Raw genomic sequence first — 17,250 nt, 5'->3', positions numbered from 1 at the left:
TTGGGTTAAATTTTCGCCCACTTTCAACAGCTACGAGGCCGCAACTCAAGTTAAAAAGAAGGGCAAGCGAACGGGATGATAAACTGCTGGACAGTGAATGGTCCCAAAGGTCCAGTCAGTCACCAGGAAAAGTATTTGTAAGCAGCCTCATTTAAGTGAAAGAAAAAAGGAAAAGCTGAACCGCCAAATTTCTTACTTATATTCTTCCTCCTTGGCGAGGAGGTCCCGACGAGGTGTGGCAGGTTGCTGAACGCGTGGTGGAAGCGGAGTCCCTGAAACGCCCCGTCTCTGTAAAAGAGACACTTTCAGACCCAAAGTTAAATGAATTCCGGTGTCCGCAGGACCGCCCGAAACCTAGCTGCTACCCAAGAGTGTAGAGTTGAACTAACCTTAAAACTTCGCCCCGCCATCTTTCGCGGCCGCGACGCCGTTACCGAGGCAACGACGCAACTTCCCGCGAGAGTTACGACAACACGGGAGGCCTCCAGCCCGGGAGGCGATTCTGTCCACGCCCCTACTGTTGGCAGAAAATACCGCGAGGCTGCGGCGGGGCTGAGAACTGGGGAGTGGGCCCTGTGGCCTTACCGCTCCTCGCCGGTAAGGCTGACGTCTGTCCTGCTGCAAGAACAGAAGAAGCCGAAGTAGTGCGTTGATTTATAAATTCTTAAGTTGGCGATGGAGGGCTTTCAACCAAGGAAGACAGGTCCATTTCTAATACTCAGTAGGAAGCAAGCTAGTAAAGCTCCTCCTCTGTTGTGGTTTTTCCAAACTAAGTGGCCAATTTGACCTCCAGCTGTTTTGTTTAAAATGAACTATTTAGTGAGATTCCAAGTTCTGACTTAGCACATTTATTTATAGCATGGTTAAAAGCTCAGGCTCTCAAGGCAGTCGTCTAAATTCATGTCCTGGGTCTGCCACTTACTAGCTTGGGCAAATCATTATCTCCGCTACTTCATCCGTGAAGTGGGGGTAAGAATAGTGCCCATCTCACAGAGTTACTATGAGGGATAAGTGCATTTGTGCTTAGGATTGTGCCTGGAACACAGTAAGCAGTCAAAAATTCCAGTTTTTTTTGGAATTAACTTGGGAATCCAAGAAATAAACTTCACATTTAAGGTCAACTGATCTTCAACGAAGGTAGCAAGACCATTCAATGGGGAAAAGAATAGTCTTTTCAACAAGTGGTACTGGGTTAAGTGGATGTCAACATGTAAACGAATGAAGTTGGACCCTTATCTCACACCATGGACAAAAATCAACTCAGCATGGATCAAAGGCCTAACCTCAAGAGCTAAAACCATAAAGCTCTTTAAAGAAAACAGGTATAAATATTCATGAATTAGGTGATGATTTCTTAGAAATGACACCAGAAACACAAGCAAAGAAAGAAAAATCAATAAACTAGACATCATCAAAATTAAAAACATTTCATTTTAAAGGATACCATAAAGAAAGTGAAAAAAAACACAGAAAGGGACGTAAATTTTGCAAATCTTTTATTTAATAAGAGACCTGTCTAGAATATATAAAAGAGCTGTTTTAAAAAGGGCAAGTATCCTGCATAGGCATTCCTTCAAAGAAGATATAGCCAAAAAGGACATGAAAAGGTGTTCAAAATCATTAGTCTTCAGGGAAGTGTAATTCAAACCATAATGAGATACCACTTCACACCAGCTAAGATAACTATAATAAAAAAAGATGGACAATAACAAGTGTTGGAGAAAATGTGGAGAAATTCAAATCTTCAAACACTGTTGGTAGGAATACAAAATTGTGCAGCCACTGTGGAAAACAGTCTGGCAGTTTCTCAAAAGTTCACACATAAAGTTACCACATGATCCAGCAACCCACTCCTAGCTATATACCCAAGAGAAATGAAAACATATACCCTCACAAAAAGTTGTACACAAATGTTTACTGCAGAAAAGACAAAAAGTGGAAATGACTCAAATGATAATAAACTGATTAATAGGTAAATAAAAAGTAGTATATTGGTACAACGGAATATTATTCAGCACCAGAAAGGAATGAAGTACTGATGCATACCACAATATGGATGAACCTTGAAAATATGCTATATGAAAGAAGCAATTCACAAAAAAACATATCATATGATTCCATTCTAATAGGACCACATATTATATGAAATGTCCAGAATAGGCAAATCTATAGAGACAGAAAGTAGTTCAGTGGTTGCCTAGCACTGGCAGATGATGGGGGGTTGACTAAAGGGTTGCAAGATTTTTTTGGTGGGGGAGGGGTAATAAAAATGTTCTAAAATTGATTGTGCTGATGCTTGCACAACTCTGTGACTATACTAAAACCAATTAATAGTACACTTTGTATGGGTGAATGGTGGGTATGTGAAATACATCACTCAAGTTGTTAAAACATTAAAAATAAATTATTAAAATTAAAAAGTCAAAAGATGGGAAAAGTTATGCCATACTAACACTAATCAAAAGAAAGCTGGAGTAGCTACATTAATTTCAAACAAAGTGATTTCAGAACCAGAAAAACTGTCAGGGATAAGGAGGAGCACTACATAATGATAAAGAGGTCAACTCTCCAAGGAGATATAACGGTCCTTAATGTGTATGAACCAAAAAGTTGAGTGTCAAAATGCACGAGGCAAAAACTAATAGGAGTGCAAAGAGATATAGAAAAATGCACAAATACATTGGGAAGCATCAACACCCCATTTTCAGTAGTTGATAGTTCAGGCAGGCAGAAAATCAGTAAGGATATAATTGCCCTAAACAGCATTATCAATCTGATCTAATTGACATTTAGAGAATACTCCATCCAACAACAGCAGAATACACATCCTTCTCAAGGTCACACAGAACATTTACCAAGAGAGACTATCCGGGCCCCGAAATGCACATTAATAAATTTAAAAGTATAGAAATCATATTCGTTCCCTAGAATTGCTGTAAGAAAGTACCACAAACTGGGTGGCTTAAAACAAAAGAAATTTATTGTTTCACAGTCTGGAGACTGGAAGTCCAAAATCAGGGTGTTGGCAGGGCCATGCCCCCTCTGAAACCTGTAAGGGAGAATCCTTCCTTGCATCTTCCTAGCTTCTGGTGGTGGCTGTCACTCCTTGGCATTCCTTGGCTTGTAGCTGCATCATTCCACTCTCCGCCTCTGTAATCACACAGCATTCTCCCTATGTGTGTTTGTCTTCACATCGCATTTCTTCCAGTCATACTGGATTAGGACCCACCCTAATGACTTCATGCTAACTTGATTACACATGTAATCAAGCATGTCTTTTGGGGGACCACAATTCAACCTGTAACAGAAATTATATAAACTATCTTCTCTGAGGCCATGATGGAATTAAACTAGAAATAAATAACAGAAAAATAGCTGTAGAATCCCAAAATATTTGGAGATTAAATACACATTTAAAAATAATACATGGGTCAAAGAAGTCTAAAGAGAAATTTAAAAGTATTTTGAACTCAATGAAAATGAAAATACAATTTATCAAAACCTGTAGGATACAATGAAAGCATCACTTAGAATTTTAGCATTAAATGTATATATTAGAGAAGAAGGTAAATCTAAAATCAACAATCTAAGGTTCCACCTTGGGCAATGAGAGAAAGAAGAGCAATTTAAGCTTAAGGAGAGCAAAAGAAAAGAAATAATAAAAATTAGAACAAATCAATGGAATTGAAAACAGGACAACAACAGAGGAAATCACAGAAACCAAAATCTGGTTCTTTGAAAGGATCAATAAAATCAATAAACCTCTAGCCACACTAACCAAGAAAAAAAGGAAAGGCACAAAATTACCTGTTCTGTTCTTTTATGTGATGGTCAGTCAGGTCAGTCAGGTGCAACCACAAGAGAAGGTATAGGAGAGGCTCATGAAAACAAAGTTCATTATACTCATAGGTCCTAGAATTGGGAGGCACAGCATGGCATGCAGAGATATATGGAAAATCCTCAGAGTAGTTAGGAGGCAGAAAACATGAGTGAAGGGAAAACCTAGACTACTCTATAGAAAAAGCAAGGCAGAGTGAACAGTTTAGGATTGGCTAGTTTGAATCATTTCAGCAGCCCTTAAGCTTTAGGGTCTGTTCCTACTTGCTTGGTATCTGGCCCTGGGATGATTAAAACAGAGGAATATTGCCTCCTGAGGTGTACAGGCAAGATAGAGGAGGTATGACTCTGCATTAGTCAGTTGGTATATTTAAGGTACACACCTGGCTGAGCCCTTTGCTATCTCCAAGAATTGGCTATGCCAAGGAGTCCCTCCCCAGCCAGAAACCTTTTTTAAGATGTAAAAACATAATAATATACAGAGGGCTTCCCTGGTGGCGCAGTGGTTGAGAGTCCGCCTGCCAATGCAGGGGACATGGGTTCGTGTCCCTGTCTGGGAAGATCCCACATGCCATGGAGCGGCTGGGCCCGTGAGCCATGGCCGCTGAGCCTGCGCGTCCAGAGCCTGTGCTCCTCAACAGGAGAGGCCACAACAGCGAGAGGCCCGCGTACCGCAAAAAAAAAAAAAAAAATAATAATAATAATATACAGAAAAATGTTTAAATAAACAATACAATACCATTATCAGAAATGGAATAGGGATCATCTTTAATTATCCCATGAACACTAAAAGGAAAATAAAGGAATACTATCAGCAACTGTATACCCAGAAATTTGATAAATTAGATGAAATGAACCAATTCCTTGAAAGATGCAAACTATCAAAATTCACTCAAGGAGAAATAGATAATCTGAGTATCAAGGACTGTATCAATAACTTTCCAGGAAAGAAAGCACCAGGCCCAGATGGTTTCACTGATGAATTCAACTAACATTCAAGGATGAAATGATACCAATTCTCCACAATCTCTTCTAAAAAATGGAAATAAAGGGAACATTTCCTAACTTATTCTATGAGTCCAGCATTACCCTAATACCAAAAGCAGTTAAGGACATTATAAGAAGAAAAACTATGGACTGATATCTCTCATGAACATAGATGTAAAAGTCTTTAACAAATATTAGCAGATTGAATCCAATAATTTATAAAAAGAATTATACAACACAACCAAGTGGGATTTATTCTAGGTGAATAAGGACAGTTCAACATTCTAAAATCACTCAGTATAATTTAGTACATAAAGAGGATAAAGAAGAAAAATCATACAAGCATACAAATTGATGTAGCAAAAGCTTTTGAGATAATCCAACAACATTCCTGGTAAAAATTCTCAGCAAACTAGCAATAGAGGGGAACTTCCTCAACTTGATAAAGAGCATCTACAAAATACCTACACCCAGCATCATAGTTAATAGTGAGAAACTGAATGCTTTCCTCCAAAGATCAGGAACAAGACAAGGATATCCTCTCTCATCACTCTTATTTACTCTCACACCTAAAGTCCTAGCTAATAATAAGGCAAGAAAAGGAAATAAAAGGTATACAGGTTGGAAATGAAGAAATAAAATACCTTCGTTTGCAGATGACATGAGTGTCTATGGAGAAATCCCAAGGAATCAACAAAAATCTTCTGGAACTTATAAGCAAGATTGATAAAACAAAATGTAGCATATACACACAATGAAATTTGGATACACATTGTAAGATGGATGAAACTTGAAAACATGCTAAGTGAAATAAGCCAGACACAAGAGAACAAATATTGTATGATTCTACTTATATGAGGTATCTAGAGTAGACAAATTCAGAGACAGAAAATAGAATAGAGGTTACCAGGAGATGGGGAGAGAGGGGACTGACGTGTTATTTTTTTAATGGGTACAGAGTTTCTGTTTGGGATGATCAAAAAGTTCTGGAAATGGACGATTGTGATCACTGAACAATGTTATGAATATATTTAATGCCACCAGATTGTAAACTTAAAAATAGTTACAATGGTAAATTTTATGTTATGTATATTTTTCTACAGTAAAAAATTTCCAATAGAGGGGCAGCCTACAAAATACCTGATCAGTACTCCTGAACACTATCAAGGTCAGGCAAGGCAAGGAAAGTTTGAGAAACTGTCACAACCAAGAGGAGCCTAAGGAAACACGACAAGTTAATGTAAAGTCGTATCCTGGACCGAATCCAGGAGCGGCAAAAGACATTAGGTTTAAAAACCAAAGAAATATGAATAAACTATGGACTTAGTTAATGACAGTGTATCAATAATGGTTCATTAATTCTAACAAATGTACTATACTAATGTAAGATGTTAATAATAAGGGAAATCGGGTGCAGGATATATGGGAACTCTGTATTCTCAATTTTTCTGTAAATCTAATTCTGTTCTAAAGAATAAAGTCTATTTTTTAAAAAAAAATAAGCTGAAAGAGACTTCTCCAAAAGAATTGTAAGCGAAATCATCTGGGGCATCCTTGTACTGCAAATCAACCAGATTCTATTAAAACAAACCATCAAATGGACAAATATATATGCATTGCTGAAAACTTGAAGGACGCAGAGAAAATTTCTATGTATCCTGCTGACATCTCCCCCTCCAGCTCTTTGCTCCCTCAAATAAACAAAACTGATTCTGTGAATAGGCAATTAAAAATAAAGAACTAATCTGAGAAAATGCCCATAAAAGAACTGTGCTCAGTCTGTGTTTAAGTCAACAGTAATATGAAGGAGCTGAACTTGAGACCCTTGCTCTAAGCTACTAAACGAAATGAAAAAGGCTAAAATAGTTCCAGACTGGTAGTGCCCCCAGGCTACCAGCAGAATCAAACACAAATCCTCTTCAGAGAAAAAGATCTCTAATTAAGCCCACCAGATTCCGGGATTAAGATCAAGAAAATGTGAGTTCACCATCAAAAACCACCAAGCAGGGCTTCCCTGGTGGCGCAGTGGTTGAGAGTCCGCCTGCCGATGCAGGGAACACGGGTTCGTGCCCCGATCCAGGAGGACCCGACGTGCCGCGGAGCGGCTGGGCTCGTGAGCCATGGCCGCTGAGCTTGCGCGTCCGGGGCCTGTGCTCCGCAGCGGGAGAGGCCACAACAGTGAGAGGCCCGCGTACCGCAAAAAACAAAACAAAACCAAAAAACCACCAAACATAAAGGAAACAAATCACCATTAGTGAAAAATGGGAAGAAATAATAAATATTTAGAACTCCCAAGAGAGATATTAAAATTGTATCAGCTGGGAAATGTAGAATATCTATTTAGAAAATATTTAAAGAAATAAGGGATAGAATCATAATGAGCAAGCAACAAGAGACTATCAGGAATGACCAAGCAAATGTGACAAATATTCAAATTAAGCTTTCAGACATCAAATACACATTTGTTGAAATGAAAACACTCAGTGGATGGGTTGAATTGCAGATTAGACACAGATGATTTGCAAAGCATAAAATATCTAAGAAAATTATCCAGAATGAACAGAGAATGATAAGGACATGGGAAATACAAAAGAAATGTTAAACAATTGCAGAAGTTAGACTGAGAAGGTCTGACATATAAATAAGCAGATTCCAAGGAAAGATTTTCAGAATTGAGAAGCAATATTACAAAAGTTAATTACTTAGAATCTTCTAGGATTTAGGAAAGAAATGAATGCACAGATTCAAGAAGCACAGAGTGTCACAAAGAGGATAAATTTTAAAATCTATTTGCCTGTCACAAAATCCAAAACACCAAAGAAAAAGAAAAGATCTTTAAAGCAGCCAAAGAGAAAAAAGACAGACAACCTAGAAAGAAGCAATTAGACTGAAAGCAGATGTTTTAATAGCAGTACTGGAAGCTAGAAGACACTAAAATAATGACTGAAATCCTAGGATAATAAGCCCCATTATAAATGAGAATTTGGGTCAAATATGATTGGTGATTAATCACCAATTAATCATTAATGATTGGCTGCCTTTTGCCTAGCCCCAAATTGGTTGGGATAAACTTTTATCTTCTGGGATAGGAATGTGGGTGGGGTACAGGATATGGAGGAAAGGGTAAGGCTGGGTGAGAAAAAAGTAAGCACACTATCCCAGGAAACAGGGAGGCAGGGGCCCTTTATTGCCATTATTCTTCTAGCTAAATCTCCTTTGATTAGACTGACTAAATGGGCCCCAGCTAAACAGGAGGTTACTATTAATGCTGCCACTGACCTGGAAGTTCCAGCCAGTGAGACAGGATCCAGAATTGGCACCACTGATGTTTATTTTGAAGCAAACAGCCACCAAGTGGTGCTAAACCACAACCAGGATGAGCAAAGATTTTAATTATAGAGCCAGACCACTAGAACTTCTAGCCAATCAGCTAGACAGACTCAGATGACTCATTTCTTTAATTTTCACAATAAGCCCACCCTTCTTTTTACACAATTGAAATTTTTCATCTTCATGAATCTTATTATGAGGGGGTTTTATTATACCCTCAAAGTGATCAAAGAAAATAATTTCAGTCTAGATCTGTGTACTCAGTCTCTAATATTATATTGCAAGAGAGAGGGAGAAATAAAGATATCTTCAGATAAATAAAACCTAAGAGAGTTACCACCCACATACTCATACTAAAGGAACTTCAAAATGATGTAATTCAGGAAGAAAGAAAATAATACCAGAGGAACATTTTGAGAGGCCAGAAGAATGGTAATCAAATAAAATGGTAAATGTGCATGTAGGTCTAAATAAATAATTTCTCTAAAATTCCTATCAATAATAATGCCTACCATGTGGTGTTTTTTAAAGGAAAAAGTAAGACTAAAAATTGTATTCTCATCAAACTGGGAGTAGAAGGAAACCTCTTCACCCCGATAAAAAGCATCTCAAAAAAAACTATATCTAACTTCATATTTAATGATAAAAAAACCAAATGCTGTTCCCTCATATGAGGAACAAAACAGGAATTTCTACTCTCACTACTCCTATTCATAATCATACTGGACATTATGAATGATGGTTCTATCCTGTGCAATAAGGTAAGTTAATCAATCAAGCAATCTTGGAAGAGAGGAAGTAAAACTGTTTCTATTCACAAATGACATGATTGTCTATTTCGAAAATTCTGAAAAATCTACCCCCGAAAATCTATGGAGCTACTTACTGAGTTTGGCAAAGTTGTAAGATACAAGGTCAATATACAAAAACTAATTGTAATTCTATATACTAGCAATGAACAACTGGAAGTTAAATTTTAAAATGCAGCACTATTTACAATAGGACCAAAAGAACATGAAGCACTTAGGTAAAAATCTACCAAAATATCTGCAAAATCTATATGCTGAAAACTGCAAAGCATTGATGAAAGATTTCAAAGAAGAGCAAATAAATGGAAAGATATTCCATGTTCCTCGTTTAGGAGACTCAATATTGTGAAGATGTCAGTTCCCTCCATTCAACATCCCAGCAAGATTTTTGTGGAAATCAACAAGCTGATTCTAAAATTTATGTGGAATGACAAAGGAACTAGGCTAGATAAAACAATTTTGAGAAAGAAGAGCAATGTTGGAGGACTCACAATACCTAATTTTAAAAGTACAGTAATGAAGACAGTGTAGTACTGACAAAAAATGTAGACATGTGGGTCAATGGAAGAGAAGAGGGTCTAGAAGTAGACCCACACATTTTAATAAAGGTGCAAAGGCATTCAATGGAGCCAGAGAATAGGCTTTTAAACAAATATTGCTAGAACAATTATAAATCCATGAGAAAAAGTTAACCTTGATCCACACTCCATACCATATAAAAAACAATTTGGCAGTGTTTTATAAAGTTAGATATATGGTTACCATACAACACAGCAATTTAGTTTGTAATTACCCAAGACAAATAAAATCATATATCAAAAACAAAAGGCCATATACTATACGATTCCACTAATACTAAATTCTGGAAAAGGCAAACCATAGTGACTGAAAGCAGATCGATGGTCACCTGGAACTGGAGGAGGGAGGAAGGCCTTGACTGAAAAGGGCCACGAGGAATTTTTAGTTGTTGGAAATGTTCTATACCTTGATTGTGGTGGTGGATACCTGAGTGCATATAAGTGTCAAAGCTCATTAAGCTATACACTTAAAATGGGTGAACTTTACTGTGTGTAAGTTATTCCTCAATAAAGCTGGAGAAAAACAGATTGGTTAAGACATTCCTAAAAATTCCTATACTCAGTCTGACTTGTTTGAATCGCTTTTCAACTGACTCAAGGATATCCATCCTTCTCCATATAATACTTTCTTCTGTATCATCAAGTTTAGCTGTGCAACTTTTATTGAGTGCACTACTATTTTCTCCAGATTTTCTTCCATGCTTCTGACTCCATTTTGCAAGTTTTGGAGTGAATATTCAAGCAGTGATGATCACATTGTTTCTGCCACTTATCTCACTGTAACTATAAGATGCCTTCTGACTTCAGATATATTAAAATGTGAAGAAAAAAAGGACATGTTAGAACTGAAATGTGGTAGAAGCAAAGAATGCTTAAATCCTGGTGAAATTAACCTTTTATTATTATGTAATAATCTGTCTATCTCCAATAATGCTTTTTAGTTGGTCAATTTTATATGCTATAAAAATAACTAACTTGGCATTCTTTTCATTGGTCATTTTCCTGGTCTATCTTTTCCCCATCTTTTTACTTTTGGACATAAGTCCTGCTTTGCCAATTCAAGGACTCTAAAAAGCCAATGCTGGTGTTCAGCAGAGTTTACAATGCCCAATGGGAGAGAAGTGGATATCTCACAGAGCAGTAGCAGTACCTTTAAGGTAAGATTTGTTTGTAACTACAGGACAGACACCTCTAGGGACTCCTAGTAATAACTGAAGGACACTGCAAAAGTGCATAATGTCCTCTTTAAGCAGGTGGAGCAAAAGCCAGCCACATCTGAGTATTAATGTAAGAATGATTCCTACCTCTGACCCCAAGTGACCTAACTCAGGATACAAATGTGCAAAGTATATAAACATATTTAAAAGCGAGGAAAGATTCCACTAAAATGTCAGCCTTTGTTATCACATATGATTTTTTTAAATCTGTATGTTCTAATTTACTATAAAGAGCACATATTACTTTTGTAATATTTATAATGCTAAAAATAAAGTGAAACACATATGAAGTTACCCATCTAAAATACAGTGGAAAGACTGAGCAATAAGCAGACTGGGAAAAGATCTCTGGATTTGGCAAGAAAGAAGCCACTGGCCTCAGGAAGGATATTTATAGTAAAGTAGAAGAATTAGAAGCCGTGTTATAAGGGAATGAGTGGAAGGCAATTACTATCAACAATATGTTTGAGGAATTTGGTGCCAAAAGATGGTTGCATAATTCTTTTGAATCCGTCCATATCCCAAAATCTGAAGCTTAGGCCTGACCAACTGAATTGCCTCTTGCCAATTTCTTTACATATGGCACTTTAAATTTTTACCACATCATCTCTTTTTGCTAGATTTTTTCCACTTTTTGTTACATTTTATTTTAAATAAGTCATTTAAAACTCACAATTTTAATCATGGTCAAAAATTTCTTTTACTAATATTAATGTAACTTTAAAAGAAGCTAGTATTCACAATTCAGAAAGCTGTAGGTTATAATTTTCAAAAGTGTTCTCTATTAATTTAGAGTGCTAATATGGTTTTGTTTTTTTCCCCAGTGTTTTTATAGAGATATCAGAAATTCAGCAGTAATTGTTATTTTCATTTTTTACTTAAAAACATCCAAAGCTGAACATTTCATCGTGGCATCATTGGGAAGTGACTATTCATTTTTCAACATAGCTGTCCTGAAGGGAAATAGCAGAACCAAAAACAACAGCATATACATTAATTTAATTAAATTGAATTAAAACAAGCTTATAAAATCTGAGTATTTCTCAACAAATGCAAACAATATAATAAATCAAATATACTATACACCAAAATGCATAAAGTAGTTATAAACGGAAAACAAGTACAGTCCAGTCAGGGCAATATGAAAAGGACTATGGAACTCACTTAATTTATTTCTTCCTGGTCATAAGTTTAGTAGAAAAACTTTAAATGTGTTTTCCAGCTTCAGTTATCAAAGAACTTTGTGACAAAATTCATACAGGGAAAGTTCTCACTTTCTCTTCACCCACAGAAAATGGTGCTGTTATTAATATGTGGATTAGCTCTTCAATATTTTATGATAAGTATAGATGCCTATGTAAATCCTGTTTATTCAAATTACTTGCTTTCAAATTATTATGAGAAAAAATATTTTTTATAATATTAATTCAATACATGCACCCCAATCTTCATAGCAGCATTATTTACAATAGCCAAGATATGGAAGCAACCATAAATGCCCATTGTCAGATGAATTGAATATTACTCAGCCATGAAAAAGAATTAAATTCTGCCATTAGCAACTACATGGATGGACCTAGAGAGTATTATGCTTAGTGAAATAAGTCAAAGACAAATATTGTATGTTATCACTTATATATGGAATTTAAAAATAAAACGAATGTATATAACAAAACAGAAACAGACTCACAGATAAAGAGAACAAACTGGTAGTTACCAATGGGGAGAGGGAAGGGGGAGGGATGAGAGAGGGGTATGGGATTAAGAGACACAAAATACTATGTATAAAATAAATAAGCAACAAGGAGATATTGTACAGCACAGAGAAATATAGCCGTTATTTTGTAATTACTTTAAATGGAGTATAATCTATGAAAATACTGAATCAATCTACAGGTTGTACACCTAAAACTAATATAATATTGTAAGTCAACTATTCTTCAATTTAAAAAAAAGTCAACCTTTTATAAGAGTCACACTGAATGAATAAAATGAATAGTCAAGAAAAATTTCTTTCCATCTCACCACTGTCCCTAACTAAGCATGTTTAATAATCTATTTGGGGAGGGAGAGATGAGTTCTGGATGTTCTTCCCCAGAAGATTGACAACTGGCAGCAAACAAGACACATTCACACACACTATTCTTTGTTATGTAATTTTCAGCAGCTGTTCCCTACCTTCAAACATTGTGTAATTAATGTCAGATGAGGTCAGAAAAGAGTGTGTAAAATCCATAGCCCTTTTTGAGCAAAAGCTGAGCCTTAGCTTTAATTATTCAAAATTTTCTCTATGCCAATGTTTATGTGTAATAATTATTAGACCTGGTTGAAAAGCTGTACCATATTTTGATCTGTCATCCCCCAAATGACAGAGGTCTCCTCAAGTCCTGCCCTGATAATACCAATCTTCTGGTGTCTTTCAGATAATACTTGTTACCTACAAAATGACTAAAAGACTCAGCTGTCAGTCAAGTCATAGAGGGCACGTATCATCTCTCACAATACCTCTCTTGAATAAGGAAGTACTCTTTGATAAACTTTTGAAACAGTGCTTTTGATTTCCTCCACTTTAAATGGAACTTGCCCATTCAAAACTAGTCTTTCATAATTCAATTCTGCAAATATTTGGAAAAAATTAGGAATGTTTGTAATTCTATGTAGTCACCACATGTATTTTGAAATAATGTTTTGGGGTGATGAGAATGTATAAAACAGAGCATTTAGCTATGGAAACATTGTGAAAACAAGCAGGAGTTCAAAGGATGTTGTGAATTCCGGACCTTTATCCAATAATATTCATCACTTTGCGCGTGACACGAATAAACATTTGCAGTTGATTCAATAATATGGAGCTAGAAACTAGAAACAGAAAAGGTTTATTGGGGGGCGGGTAGCTAATGAGAATTCAGCTCAAAATGTGCATGACGCAAACACAGCTTGGTAATTGTAACCATCAAAGATATCCTTAACATTAACTAGAATGGAATCCCAACCTACTTAAAGTATTTTTAAAGTTTCAGATGAAATTATACTATAGAATCATCACATTTTAGAGGAGTACAGTATTTGGCATAGGCCCTTCATTTTCAATCATTAGGAAATCAACCTTTTAAATCTAGAGAGATTTAAAAATTCATTCAAGGTTACATGCGTCATTAACAGTAACTTTGGGGTTAAAAGCCAGGTTTTTATGACCTCCAACCCCACTGTTTTTGATAAAATTTTAAATTAGAGTAATACTTTAATTTTATAACCACTATAATAATTTATTTTTCTCTAAAGTGTTTCAAAATCAGAATTTAACCCTTAGACATGTTAAAAGTACAAAGTTTAAGAAAACAATCCTGTCCTGACATTCTGTCTGTAGCCAACTATAAAATGTATAAAAATAAAATACATGCTATTTCCAAGGTATAAATTGGGCTGCGTAGGAAAATCCATTACATATAAAGCTATATGTTAGCAGTTTATAAAATGTTTAAATGATGTTGGAGGAAATGAGACTGAAAAAATGTAAAAGTCAAGACAACAATATGATAGAATTTGTGATTCAGAAAGGGCTAAAACATGTAATAGTTGTTATAGGAATTCAAGAAGGGAAAGCTCCTAAATGTCTTGAGAAATAAGGAAAAACTTCACGGGGAAGGAAAAAATACATTTGAAGGATTTGACCTGGGCCTTAAAGAATATGTAACATTTGGCAAACATTGGGAAACAAAAGAATCATTTGTATTTGGAGGGAAGGGAAGAGGAGACTGGGATGTCCCATACAGTGTTAACATTGGGTAGCAGGGAGTAATAAGGAGTGAAGGACAGTGAGAAAACGTCGAAGGCTCCTTGAACTTTGGAGAAGTACTATATATTTTTTTTATTTTTAAGGAAAATTCATCCAACAGCAGTAAATAAAATGAATAGGAAGAGGACCTCTGTGTGCAGAGGTCCCAGCTAAGAAACTATTTTGGTAATTAGACATTTAAAGCATTTGAAAGAAACAAAATTATACTTTGAAAGACAATATAGTATTGTGCAAAGAACACCCACTTTAGACTCCGATCTGGGTTTGATTCCTGGTTCCACCACCTAATAGCTGTGCAAACTTGGGTAAGTAACTTACCTACCCTGAGCCTCAATTTCTACTTGTCAAATGGAGAAACCCATATTGTAGAGTTGTCATGACAATCAATAGGTAGTAAATATAATTATTTTAAAATACTCTAATTCATAGGTTTTGCACATTTAGAGTAGGCTTCACTGTAGTTAGGCCCTGCCTTTGACAGGCCTCATAACCAGAGTTGTCTGCCAGTAGAATAGAAAGTCTTGTAGGGTAGTGTATTCTTCATCACTAATAAGCATTCACTCAGAGGCTGAATGAGACCACACATCATGGATACAGTAGAAAAAGATTCTGGCATTGGTTGAGACATTTGTTATGAACCAAACATTTTTGTCCTCCCAAAATTCATGTTAAAACCCCACTCCCTAATGTGATGGTATAAGGAGGTGGAGCCTTGGTAGGTAATTAGGATTACATGAGGTCATGAGGGTGGAACCCTCTTGAACAGGATTAGTGCCCTTGTAAGAGTCACCAGAGAGCTCGCTTTCTCTCTCTGCTCTCTGCCATGTAAGAATATAATAAGTCAGCAGCCTGCAACCTAGAAGAGGGCTTCTCAAGAACCCAACCATGCTAGCACCCTCATCTCAGAATTCCAGCCTCCACAGCTGTGAGAAATAAATTTCTGTTGTTTATACACAATCCCATTCTATGGTATTTCTCATATACCATATGCCTGAATAGATAAGACAGCATTGAAGTAGATGATTTCTCCAGTGCTAAAATTCTGTTGTTGAAGACTAAAATAATCTTTATAGATGTTACTTCCTAGTAGGAACTTTAGATCAATCAATCATTTAGCACGTAGCCCATCGAGGAGGTGTTATCTAAACCCTGGTTACTCAAAGTGCAATCCATGACCATGGATTAACAGCACCAGTATTACTTGGAAACTTATAAAATGCAGAATCACAGGCCACACCCCACAGCTACTGAATTAGAATCTGCATTTTAACAAGATCCCCAGGAGATTTGTATGCATGTTAAAATTTGAGAAGTACTGATCTGGGCTTTTTAGGATTGTACGGAACACTCTCATGTTATTTCAATTAATGAGTCTCTATTGTGGATATACAGGAGGAGGTCACTGGAAGAAAAGGAAATCGTCTCAAAAGCCATATAGCCAGGCCATGGAGAACTGGGGTGTCATTAAGGAAACAACAGAACTTTAGCAATCTACTTACTTCCTCATACAGACAACAGTAGACTTTCATTGCTCCCCATTCTAGTGCTCCACGACTCAGTCACTGTCTTTATTGCTACTGCTCCGGGCAAGAACAGTGAAATAACCCTTTCAAAACAAGTGTCTCATTCAAACTCTCCAAGAGAAGTCTTTGTTGGTATTGGCCAGTTACGGGGCACCTGGGCACCACTCTTGGCCAAAGCTCTCACAATAGGCTCACTCATCTGCTTGCCAGGTCATTTGCTACCTTTGGGTCTAATCAACTGTGGTTATGGTGTTGAGATCCTATAAACCTGAGCATGGCCACCTATGCTTAAGGGCTGCTACTGGTCTATTTGTTCAGAAAGGGGCTGTGAGCAGGTCAGGCACCCAAGCATTAGGCCCTATATTACAAGGATCCAAATATTTATCAGTTTTGTATAAGAATATGAAAGAACTTACCTTAGGTAGTTTAGACAATGAGCTGAATTGGAGAGAAGATGGAGAGGGAAAAATAATTCAAAGATATTTAGAAATGTAGTTTTCAAGCACTCTCATCTAGTGTGAAATTATGTTACAGAGCTTAGTCTTTATTAACTGACTATCTTATTTCAGAGTTTGGGTGGAGTAACTAAAATTTTGTGTATGAAAAGCTTATTTTTAAATTTCAAAGTAATATATTTCTGATGTGATGGCAAACATGTTTCCTGCTATTCAGTAACCTGATATAAAAGCATCATATTACAGTAAGAATACTGAAAACAACAGAGATAATAAACAAGAAGTGCCATCAGCCACTGCATTGTCAAGAGAAGTAAATAATTTAAATAGGTTTATACTAATGGAAGACACATGGCAGAGCTTGAAATAGAAATGCAGCAATTAACATCTCTGCCTGCACCTCACACCTAACACCTCATCACTCAACACTTTCCAACCTACTTCTGTCTGGGAGTCCTTTTAAACCTGCACAAGCTAACTCCCCTGAATGAAGTTAATTCCCCAAAGTATCGAAGTCGCTTCTTTTTCAATCTTGTTCACCTTATAATAGCTTTAAGCTCACTTACAGGGATGGATACCTTCACACCAAGAGCTTCATTATGTACTTATCATGCATCCTCTCCCACTCATCTCAAGTACTAAGGAGAATGACAACAGTGTCTAAAGTGCCTCCTTAACAAAATTAGGCACTAGGATTTAGAGAAATCAAGAGGAAGCA

The 17,250-nt window shown here is 36.5% G+C and overlaps 1 protein-coding gene across 3 annotated transcripts in view; it reads right to left on the bottom strand.

The window, feature by feature from the left end:
• The window catches only part of TEX9 (testis expressed 9), a 217,420-nt gene that overhangs the window by 82,883 nt on the left and 117,287 nt on the right, over positions 1 to 17,250 (bottom strand). Inside the window, exons 1-2 of one of the 3 annotated variants that reach the window (XM_027123101.1) lie at positions 390 to 425; positions 197 to 288 (exon numbers count right to left, since the gene is read on the bottom strand). The exons of the other annotated variants lie outside the window; for them this stretch is intronic. Coding sequence (XP_026978902.1) covers positions 197 to 288; positions 390 to 410 — 113 coding nt within the window. The 5' untranslated portion in view covers positions 411 to 425. Of the gene's footprint in view, positions 1 to 196; positions 289 to 389; positions 426 to 17,250 lie in introns of those variants that run through there. 3 annotated transcript variants of the gene reach the window in all.

This window comes from Aethalodelphis obliquidens, unplaced genomic scaffold, assembly GCF_003676395.1.
Source record: "Aethalodelphis obliquidens isolate GAN/ISIS:26980383/991018 unplaced genomic scaffold, ASM367639v1 scaffold26, whole genome shotgun sequence".
In the NCBI taxonomy this organism is placed as follows: Eukaryota; Metazoa; Chordata; class Mammalia; order Artiodactyla; family Delphinidae; genus Aethalodelphis; species Aethalodelphis obliquidens.
Note: the sequence above shows the minus strand (reverse complement) of the source record. Positions and strands in the feature narration are given on the sequence as shown.